The 10,442-nt window shown below is 38.2% G+C and overlaps 3 protein-coding genes across 4 annotated transcripts; 2 read left to right on the forward strand and 1 right to left on the reverse strand.

Moving 5' to 3' along the window:
- The first annotated feature begins 1,305 nt into the window (after positions 1-1,305).
- On the forward strand, positions 1,306-3,005 carry LOC110005092 (heat shock protein beta-7-like). The gene is made up of 3 exons (XM_020660535.3): positions 1,306-1,520; positions 1,604-1,737; positions 2,086-3,005. The coding sequence occupies exons 1-3, from the start codon at positions 1,442-1,444 to the stop codon at positions 2,218-2,220; spliced, it is 348 nt and encodes a 115-aa protein (XP_020516191.1). The 5' UTR covers positions 1,306-1,441; the 3' UTR covers positions 2,221-3,005.
- Positions 3,006-3,154: 149 nt separating this feature from the next.
- On the forward strand, positions 3,155-5,463 carry cplane2 (ciliogenesis and planar polarity effector 2). Its single transcript, XM_020629041.3, has 5 exons — positions 3,155-3,626; positions 4,028-4,180; positions 4,267-4,391; positions 4,521-4,660; positions 5,034-5,463. The coding sequence occupies exons 1-5, from the start codon at positions 3,515-3,517 to the stop codon at positions 5,254-5,256; spliced, it is 753 nt and encodes a 250-aa protein (XP_020484697.1). The 5' UTR covers positions 3,155-3,514; the 3' UTR covers positions 5,257-5,463.
- A 74-nt stretch (positions 5,464-5,537) lies between these two features.
- si:ch73-15b2.5 (rho guanine nucleotide exchange factor 19) lies at positions 5,538-9,634 on the reverse strand. 2 transcript variants are annotated; one of them, XM_020629106.3, is made up of 12 exons: positions 9,336-9,634; positions 9,225-9,254; positions 9,003-9,067; positions 8,636-8,913; positions 7,560-7,720; positions 7,324-7,476; positions 7,114-7,243; positions 6,917-6,991; positions 6,655-6,747; positions 6,406-6,554; positions 6,032-6,202; positions 5,538-5,950 (listed from the first exon to the last, which is right to left on the reverse strand). In XM_020629106.3, the coding sequence occupies exons 1-12, from the start codon at positions 9,572-9,574 to the stop codon at positions 5,914-5,916; spliced, it is 1,581 nt and encodes a 526-aa protein (XP_020484762.1). In that variant the 5' UTR covers positions 9,575-9,634; the 3' UTR covers positions 5,538-5,913. The 2 variants fall into 2 exon arrangements, with proteins under 2 accessions (XP_020484762.1, XP_020484761.1); XM_020629105.3 differs by having other exon boundaries at positions 9,144-9,254; positions 9,336-9,633.
- Between the last annotated feature and the right edge of the window lie 808 nt (positions 9,635-10,442).

Consider the following 10,442-nt stretch of genomic DNA (forward strand, 5'->3'; position numbering starts at 1 on the left):
CAAAGGGGACAAGAACATGTTTGTAACATGTCATCTATGTCTGTAAACTGACCTTTTCAACTATGTCAGCTTCACTCATCACTGCTTGCAAACGTTTTCAGTCCTTTATCCATGTTAACTATTTCAACCCATGATAATTGTAATCCAATAGTTCCCAAACTTTTTCTGCCAGACCCCTTTTGGCAGATGAAAATATTTTCAAGCCCCCCCTAGCCCTAACCATACACATCAACATATATCAACATTCACCAAGCACACTGTTAGTCACACTCTTCGCTAACAAATTGCGATATTTTTTCAAATTGATATCAAACATTGGCTGCAAAAACAAAAGTAGGCAGCAGAATAGCAGTTCAGTGTAACGAACTGAAAAAAACAAAAAACTAACAAACCACTTTTAAAGAGGAAGTAACCTAAATAAATGTGATACTGTAACATGAAACCTCCGTGTTTCTGCCCCAATAGAAAAAGCAATAGAAAAAAGAGAATTTAAAAGGACCCTGCAACTTCATATTGGGATCTTTTAATCTTCAATATTCACACCATCCTCTCAAAGAAACTGTAACTCACCTCACATTATCATAGCCTAAACATGAACGTGACGTACATTTCAACAAGTCTTTCTTTTTAAACCACCGGTAAATACTTCTCTAATATTGTTAATTCACCAGTAAATCTAAACTGTTGGCCTCTGAGCTTGTTTTTGGTTACACCTGACATCCAGATGGACTTATTCAAACTTGGTGACTTTGACAAGATGGAGTTGAATGTCACGCCTGCACACAACTTCACTCCGTCACTCAGCCATTTTGAATGTACTCGCTGTTTGATTTTCTATGTAAATTGTATTAGTACAGTGTCATTCCTGGAACAAATCCTTCTGACAAATCCTTAAAAAGCCAAATTACAGTTTCTTTACAATGTCAGATTATTGTCACCTTTTTGAATCAAAGTCAAGGAATGATAGGTCATTTAATAAAAGGACTGATAATTATAGGTTATTCCTTTACTCAGAAACATCTCCACACCCTTTCTCACACAAACACAAAGACTCATATGCTCCCAGTCAGGGGTGTGGCAAGAAATGTTAGACCCCTTGACAACAGTTAAACAACAGTTCTGACACATTAAATATCTACGTGTCATATTCCTGTGCAGCTACATCAGGCAGGCACCCAACTACACACACACACACACACACAAACACACACACACACACACACACACACACACACACACACACACACACACACACACACACACACACACACACCCACACACACACACTATAAAGGACTCATATACTGACTCTTTGATCAGACACAAGCTCGCACAAAAAAATGATCTCTCTTGGATCCATATAGATAGATATAGATATAGATATAGATATAGATATAGATATAGATATAGATATAGATATAGATACACTTCGTCAGTCACTATGGACAAAGGCTGTGGGATTTCCTCAGAAGGTCCAGGATCACCACCTCTGCACACCAGCAGAGAGAACAAATATGCAGGTCAGTTGAACAGCAATAGGTTGAAAAGTTCTATTCCATTATGTAGTTATGAATATTGACTTTCTGTATATGGTGTCTTTCAGGTCACGCTTATCCTTCGGGGAAGATCCAGCTCATTGGAGACATTTTCCAGTTCACAGTCGATGTGAGTGAATTTTCTCCAGAGGACGTTATCATCACTTACTACAACAACCGGATCGATGTTCATGCTGAGAAGGTGAGCATAGCAGGCAGGCTGAAAATGTTCTAATGTTTTTTTTGTAATAGTCACCAGAAATGGTCAAATGTTCTGTTGTTTGATTGTTTAATTGGACCAAAGTGTAATCATAAAGAAATACTTTGAATGTACCGTTAAATTATTCTCCACAGCAGATAGCACTGTTGATATGAATTGAACTAATCTATACATATGGCTTATTCAGATTGATTATGTGACTCTGTTATTTCAGTCTATAATTTGATGATAAGGAAAGAACATTAACAACATTAACAATACATTGACTTTAACTTTTTCTCACCAGTTTTGGTTCCTCATGTCCATATATGTTTTGCTCTTTTCATGCAGTTGGGGGACAATGGGGCAGTCACAAACAATTTTTCCCACCAATGCAAACTTCCATCAAATGTGGACCCCACATCTGTGACCATGGCCCTGGAGGGCAGAGGGGTCCTGACTATCAGAGCTCATAGGGTGCATTAGTTATGGCCTGAGCTCTCTGATCGCTTGCTGCATTTGATATTTAAATGCTTGAGCGTATCGCCATCTGTTGGTTGCAGAAGGAATCAACAAATTCATAATTTTGGTCTCTTTCAATCAACTTTGTCCTACTTGCGCCAATATCATTCCTGAGCATTCCTTTAAATAAATAAAAAAAACACTTTTGATTCATTGAGTGAGAAGGTTGGTCAGCCTTATATGCCAAAAGGATGGAAAATTGGTATAGCTTTCTGTTTAAGGCTATTCTTCATGTACATTCTTCATATTTGATTCAATAACTCTAAGTAGCTGTAACCCTCAATCTCATGGACTTATCATGTATGTTGTAACGGTCTGTCTTTGGTAAAAATGTTTTTTTATGTTTTTGCTCCTTCATCTTGTACCGAGCTACAGAGTCACCTTAAACTATAATATTTTACCAGCTTGCATGCTTTTAAAATCAGGATTAAGGATAATTTGATCAGTGTATGCACAGGTTCTACTGCTAAGTGTCTGATCTAATTTCTAATTGTGATGTTCTGTTTGTTCTTTGTCTGCTGCTGTCTTGGCCAGGACTCCCTTGTAAAAGAGATTGTTTTTTTATATCTCTGGGAATTTGCCTAAAATAAAGATTGAATAAACAAAGCAAAAACAATCCCAATCTTTCACAGAAAAACATTTGCTTCCAAAAGTTAATTTTTTTTTTTGTATTTACAGCAGTAAATTAGTTCTGTTAGGATATGTCTGTGGAAAGGATACATGCTTTAAATAAAGTACTTACACAACCAAGTTTAGCTAAAGTAACGTGGCTCTGCTTTACTTTTCTTCTGTCCAGTAGGTGGCGGTAATGTCCCTAGTTAATAAATAATGTGAAGACGAGAAGTGACGTCATGTAGTGGTTGTCAAGTAATGTTTTAGTTTACGGAAGTGTGGCTTCACTGTGAGTCTTATAAACCCTTTTTGTTTTGCTGGCTAAAGTTGTTTTTTGTAAAATGAATGAAAAGGCTTAAGAAGAATGATTCGGTGTTCTGATGCTACAGTCAGTTCTACATTCTTTCTTTTTGAACATAAAAATCCGTCGTAGTATTTTAGCAGTGTGAAGCTACAGCTAAGCAGCGATCACACCACAGACTGCAAACATTAAGGATCACAACACAGACTGTAAACATTAAGTATCACATCATAGACTGTAAACATTAAGTATCACAACACAGACTGTAAACATTAAGGATCACATCATAGACTGTAAACATTAAGGATCACAACACAGACTGTAAACATAAAGCATCACACCATCATGGCACTGGTTCCTCCTCTCGGATCAGTAGTGGTAGCTGACTGGCATCGATGTAAAGACAGCAAAGAATATTTCAGCAAAATTCTGCAAAAGAAGAGACGCAAAAACTTTGGTATGTAAAGCAAAACGTAATATTCTTGTTGATTCTAAAACATTTGTTTCTTTCTTTTTTTTTAAAGCCCTGTAGTTTACATGTTTGGTAGGCTTAAGAAACTTTTCATCCAGCACATTAATTATATGTTTATCACTGTATAATCCTTTGAGTTGTCAGTGCTTCAGAGAGAAGGCAGCAAAAGATGGCTGTGTTACAAATGTGTACATCTTATTTTAAATCACAGCTACCCATATAGGGGTAAAGTCACAGGTTTAGTATAATAACGAATTTCCATAATATATAACAATGTTGCTGCTACTGCCAGTAGAGTTTGAACATTATCCTGTTTTACCACAACACAACTGTAAAACTGTACACAAAATTAAATCCTAAATTGATGCTATTACCTTGTTTTAAAGGCCTGTTGGAGTCTCCAGTGATGCCCCCACATGTAGCCGTGGACACAGTTCACTATAAGATTTTCATTTCTGGAAAGAGTGGAGTTGGAAAAACTGCTCTTGCTGCACGTCTTGCAGGTCTAAATATTCCCAACATGCACTATGAAACCACAGGTAGGTCCCTCCTCTACACCGACAAGGCATAGAAGTGTAAGACTCAAAACTCTGTACTGTTAATTCAGCCAGTGTTTTTTTTAAAGGTATTGAGACGACAGTGGTGTATTGGCCAGTGAAGCTGAAAGACAGTGGCAGAGTGCTTTTCTTCCGTCTACAGCTGTGGGACTGTGGAGAAAACGCCTTACGTAGATTTGACCATTTGCTCCCGGTATGTATGAAATATAAAGTCAGTCATCACAATATGTTTAAACGAGTTGTGAAGTTAATTTGAAACAAAAAAGGACTTCAATGTAAAAATAGATCTTTGTTTGTAACTCTTTTCCACCATCTCTTTCAGTCGTGTAAGGAGCAGGTGGACGCCGTCCTTTTCCTGTTCTCCTTCACTGACAGAACGTCATTTGATGATTTGTCAAATCAGATGGCTAAATGGACGGAGACATCTGGGCGCCACGTTGTGAAACTGGTGGTTGGCACCAAGTATCCTTTTTGAAACTTGTGGCTCACTTTAATAAACCAGCCTGAATCTAAATCTTTAAACTCCAACTTTGCCCTTTTGTGAAGGTAACACAGACTGGGAAATGCATATAGAGCCTCTCCACACTAAGTGAAATGGAATATAGTTGATGCTTACTTTGCTAGAGATTTACTACATTGATCCATTAGGGTTCAATTAGAGTAGAGAGCTCTGCATTGATTTGTTAAGAGCTTTTGTAAATAGTTAGATCTGTATGTTTAGCTTCTCTTTTCCTCATAGAATGAGTATCCAGCTTAAACTGTCTCATCACATACTAAATGTCTTTTGAAGCTTCATCAAGAGACAGATATTTGTCCTTAATTCTCAAACCTTCAGATTTGACCTTTTCATGCACTGTGATGTGGCAGAGAGCGATGTGAGACACTTCCAGGAAACGAGCGGTTCACCTGTGCTGCGGACGGGTGGGGAGGTCAGTGACGGGCTGGGTGACGTAGCCCCCCTCCTCAACTGCCTGGCAGAGAATTTGTGGCATCAGGATTGTGTAACAGCTGGATCAACCAGCCACTACTCACATCAGGAGACAGGAACAGTACTCTAATACAGAACATGATTTTTCTTTTTTTAGGAGGAAGTTCAGAATTTGGACTCAAGTTAGGGTCACCCCTGGGTTCCTCTATAGACTTTGAGCACACTGTGTATAAAGGTGTTTGTTTAGACAGCCTGCTCCTTTTTGGCCTCATCGCTGAACTGTTTTTCTTCTTTTTTTCTGATCCTTGATTTCTGATTAAATTATCTTCAAGCAAAATCATCTCACACCTTGAAGTTCTTTGTAAATATTGTATTACTTAAAAAAAAAAAAAAAAAGAGAAAATCATGAACTGTTGTGTCAAGTTGTCTTGTTGAATCTTTATTCATTTGAACACTTTGTTGCATAAAGCAGATCTTACAAAACAGCAGAAAAAAAGAGAAATTAAAATCACATCACTTTAGAAGTGATTTAAATACAAGTAGAAAAAAATGGATTCCCAAAAACCCAAGTATCCCCAACTTAAAGTGTGTTTTAATTGTGACAAACTCTGTGCACATTGGAGTGTGTTCTGTGCTTTGATGCTCTATAATGCCTCTACTAAAAAAAAAAAAAGTGAAGTGCAGTTACAATAAATCCTTAAGTGAGAAAGTTCTAAAGAAACTCAGTTTTCAAATTTGTATTTAGTGAAAAATAATAATAAAGATCAGAGTCATATTGCCATCACTGTTAAGACAGAAGCTTCCTCCATGCCCTTTTATCTGACCTGCAATAAATAAATCACAGATGGATGACACACTGGGACAGGAACACTTTTTCATAAAAAACAAACAACGTCAAATCGTACCTTGTGTTTGTTACAAGTATCATGGCTGTTGGATGTCCAGTTTGACTTTTAGAGAGATGCAACAGTAAGGAGTCTGCGGGAAGACCCAGGACCTCAGCCTTGAGAGGCTCGAGCCGGACCTGTGTGGGGAATTCAGCATGATCCAAAACCAAGAACCTCTGATCCCCAACACTAGACAAAGAGAGGCAACACAGTGGGGTTTCCAATTAAATACTGTTAGAATATTTCAGTGTTTTACACAATAGAACTGAAAATGTTCAGATAGCCAGTTCGGGTCATCATTTTTTTTGTATAGCAAATGAAACAACATCCCATCAGAGTATGTTTTTGAAGATGAAAAACAATGGTTAATAATGGCTGGTTGAAGAAAATACTTCTTTGAGGAGATGATTAAAAGGTCGTTGAAGAGGTGGAGGTAGACGCTGATGAATGATATTCTTGAGCTGTGAGCAGCCTCCAAAGTCAGCTGTCTCATGGGACCATGGTGCACCAGAAAACGTCCTCTCACCACCAAAGGCACTGACTGAATGATAAAAGAGGCAGTTAGTTTAATCATCCCTATCTGCAGGTTACAGAACACATTCAAATCTGGTTTTAAGACACAAAAAAGAGAAATTCTTCACTTTGACTTTTCCAAAATCCATCAGCATTTGCAGAGAGACCAGCTCCTCAATTTGTTTCATATTTTGGACGCCCTTGTCACACTCCGTCACAATCTGGTCAGAGCACATTCAAAAGCAACTTTCAACTTTTTACAGGTCAAATGTAATGATTTATTTGCTCAACATTTTGCTGGCAGAACTGAACCCACTACACAACTCTACATTGTAAAAAGCATGGTGGCCTCAGTGTAAGCTGACAACGCTTTAAAGTGAACAGCTTTACCTCGTGAATGGCTTCTATTGCTTTTTCCAGATTTAAAATCGAGGCAGAGCCTGGTTCAGTCAGTTTCAGGATGCTCTGAATGAGAGACAAGCCAAGAGAAGCAGTTATTTTCTGAAACTTGATTATACAGTATCAAGATGTAAAACACACATATATATATTAGGAAGCTTAAAATTAAAATCCCATCACATGCTGACCTCTAAGATGAGTTTCATACGAGTAATTCTCTGAAAAGGAAGGACTAGGAAGGACTTCAGGCTCTGTCTTTGACACACTGGATCATTTTCAAGCTTCTTAACTGAGGACAGGAAGTCTCTGTTCTGCTGACTTCAGAAAGACAAGATCTGAATGAATAGGTTTGATGAAAAGCTGGAGTACTACAAGAGGCATCGAGCACAGAAACGTACAGCAGCTGGTTGACAAGGGCCTCTTGGTACATCATGTTGGTCACGTATGGCACATAAAGGCGGTAAAACTCTGGGCAGTTTTGGAGCACAATGTCTCCAACCTGAGACATCAACACTCTCTCTCCCAGTCTCATTTCAAGATCCATCAGAAACCTAAGAGAGACCAAACACGAGCTCAGAAAAACACTAAGGGAAGAAGTTATTGTAAAAAGAAGTACTTCATGTGGAGCTCTCACTTTTCACTGGCTGCCATCACAACACGGCTGTTGGAAAACAACACATGATGCTCCCTCTTGGACAGGGTCTCTTTAAGCTCCGCTGATGCGTAGAAGTGATTGACAGCTACTCGGAGGCTCCTCAGGTAAGATGCTTCGGAGCCGATCAACTCAAACATCGACTGCGGAGGAAGGAAAAATGAAGGATTAAGAACAAGATTTATAGTCTTTTTTCTAAATATTGAGTATTACAACAGCAGGTAGCAGGCTGAAGCTTGTGGTTATGCATTTCTTATTGTTAGAAAAAAAACAGCAGAACCAACACAGACTCGATCCTACAAAAAGTAGAGCATTTGTAGTTAAAGCATGTTGTAGTTCTTTCCAACAAAAACTTACAATACATTATGAGTTTGACTACAAAGCTGTGAATAGTCCCACACTGATGCATTTTTTAAACTCCTATTAGATTAACTTTTCATGATTTTTTAAAAATGTTTAAATGAATGTGATGGAACAGGGACTTTGGATTACCCACAGAGATAATGGTCACAATATTAAGAAAATATGATTACCATGCTAAAAACGACTGAAATAGTATTGATACATTGGGACCAACAGATACATGCTTATATTTTGAAAGTTACATAAAAACATTTTACGTCCACATTCATCATCTATAGCTTGCTTTATGTATCAAAAATGCTAAAGCACAGTGCCACTATTGCTGCAGGCTGAATATTAGCATGGTTATTTAACTACATCTACAAAGTGAACAGAGTTGGGTATTGACAAACTGATTGCAGAGTTAAGACCCTTCAGATTTAGGTAAAACATGCTTTCCTGGTACACCATCCACTTCGCAGAATTTACATTCATAAAGATTAGTTATAAAAGGCACAGCTGTACCCTACCCCTAGCTATCCTGCTAAATGCTTTTATGCAGTTTAATTGACATTGCAGTGAAGGCCAATTCTCTTCGCCCACTCCTGTCTTGCTCAATCTAGTCCGATAATTTGATTCAAACGTCACTTGGTTCCAAATAATCTTGGAAAAAAACATGCAATATGGTGAAAATAAGATGCAAAACTTTTTCACACCTCTTGAAGGCGGATCTCTCTGGCTGTCAAGCTACCGAGCAGACCAGATGCCTTCACCTCCTCCAGCTCTTGCCAAAGGGTGCATGGAATCACCCTGATTGGCTGAGGCAAAAGTGAGGATGGAGGTGCTTGCAGAGGGCTTGATTGAGGCGATGCAGCCACAGATTTGAAGGAAGGATGAAAATGGGACTGCGTTATCAGTTCAGACACAAAACTCTTGGCGATTCTCGAGAGATCTTCTTTCACATCCTGCAAACAGTACTCCTGATACAGAGGGACTGCAGAGCACACACATAAAGAGAAGGTACTTAACATTGCTGCAAACATCACACTTTTCAGTAAGTGAGAAGGAGAAGGTTAAACTTACAGAAGTCAACAAACTTTGAGTGGAATGTCACACTCTGCATCTCCTCCTCAGCTCGATCTGCGGGCCTGGTTTGTTAAGTAGATCACATGTTGTAAAAATATAGACACTATAAAGAGTATAAAGACTACAACCTTATCTTACCCGTCTGTATTTGAATCATGATTATCCAATTTAGTCAAAGCTTGATCATCCTCTTCAAGAGTGAATACTGAGAACACCAACCTGAGAGCTGAGGAAATGTCCATAGTTGGACTTCAAAAAATAAAAGTAGATTTCATCAAAACCTTCAAATATGATGTTTTTCCTAGTCTAGCTGCATCATGTGGTCTTTACCTGCAACCCTCCATCAGGTTCAGAGAGTTGCTTCTCTCATTAAGGCCTCCAGAGTCCTTTGCACTGTTGGTTTCCGGAGAAGGAATCGCCAAAGAAAGCCGTTCTCCTGTCATCATGGTTTTGATTTGTGAAAACAAATTACCCACTAGTTGAGAAACTTCAGTTCTTGGGTGCAGATCAGCACTAATTTGTCTTTTCAAACAGTGGCTGCTTTCATTCCTTTCCTTCAGAGTCCACATACAAGACTCTCAAGTATCAAACTCTGACCAGGGTGAACCCCTCAGACTGAATGATCTCAGATGGATGCAGCGAGAGCTCGACAAAGCAGCAATCACAAAAATTAAAACCAGGTGTGGATGACACTCACTTTCATTCTACAAACAGATTGTAATTTGAATAGTTGCTTACATTTCCATGTACTTTTCTTCTCTCCTAGGGAAGTTTCTGTAAAAATGTTTGATCTTACATAGCAAAGACAGTAAAAAAGTAAACCTTTGGATCTTGGAAATGTATACGTTTCACTTTTTTAGGAGTTTAATAGACTAAATAATTCATCAAAAAATAAATGATATGGCAGATAAATTGACAATGTAACCAGTTAGTTGCAGCCCTAATTCTTACCAGGATGTGAGTAATGAACACACGTGAATTATATACTTATTCTGTATGCACTTGATTTAGTCACCATTGTTCCTTTCAGAACAAAAAATATCAAAACGTATATATTTAAATAGTTATATGTATATATTAAAAATAGTTTTTGAACACTTAGAGCATTTAAAAAAAATCAATGACTCAAGTTAAATTGGCACTGACATTTCAAAGTAGCATTTCAACATGCATGGGACTGGTGCAGGATTTTCTTTCCATTTTTTGTTTTTGTAAAAAAGGTCCATCAATTAAGTTTTTTATTTATTAAATGCTACTGAGATTGCAGATAGTATCGAACTGGGAGAACTTCACACATACTAAAGGTTTCAGCTTGTTTTGTTAGTTTTCTTATTTCGTTAGGACAGTGTGGGACTCTGGGAGAGGGTCGAACCCAGGACAACAGCCTCCGTACATGAGGCATGTTAAATAACCATTAGGCCAGCCGGCAACCCTTTC

This window comes from Labrus bergylta, chromosome 5 (genome assembly GCF_963930695.1).
Source record: "Labrus bergylta chromosome 5, fLabBer1.1, whole genome shotgun sequence".
NCBI classification, from domain to species: domain Eukaryota; kingdom Metazoa; phylum Chordata; class Actinopteri; order Labriformes; family Labridae; genus Labrus; species Labrus bergylta.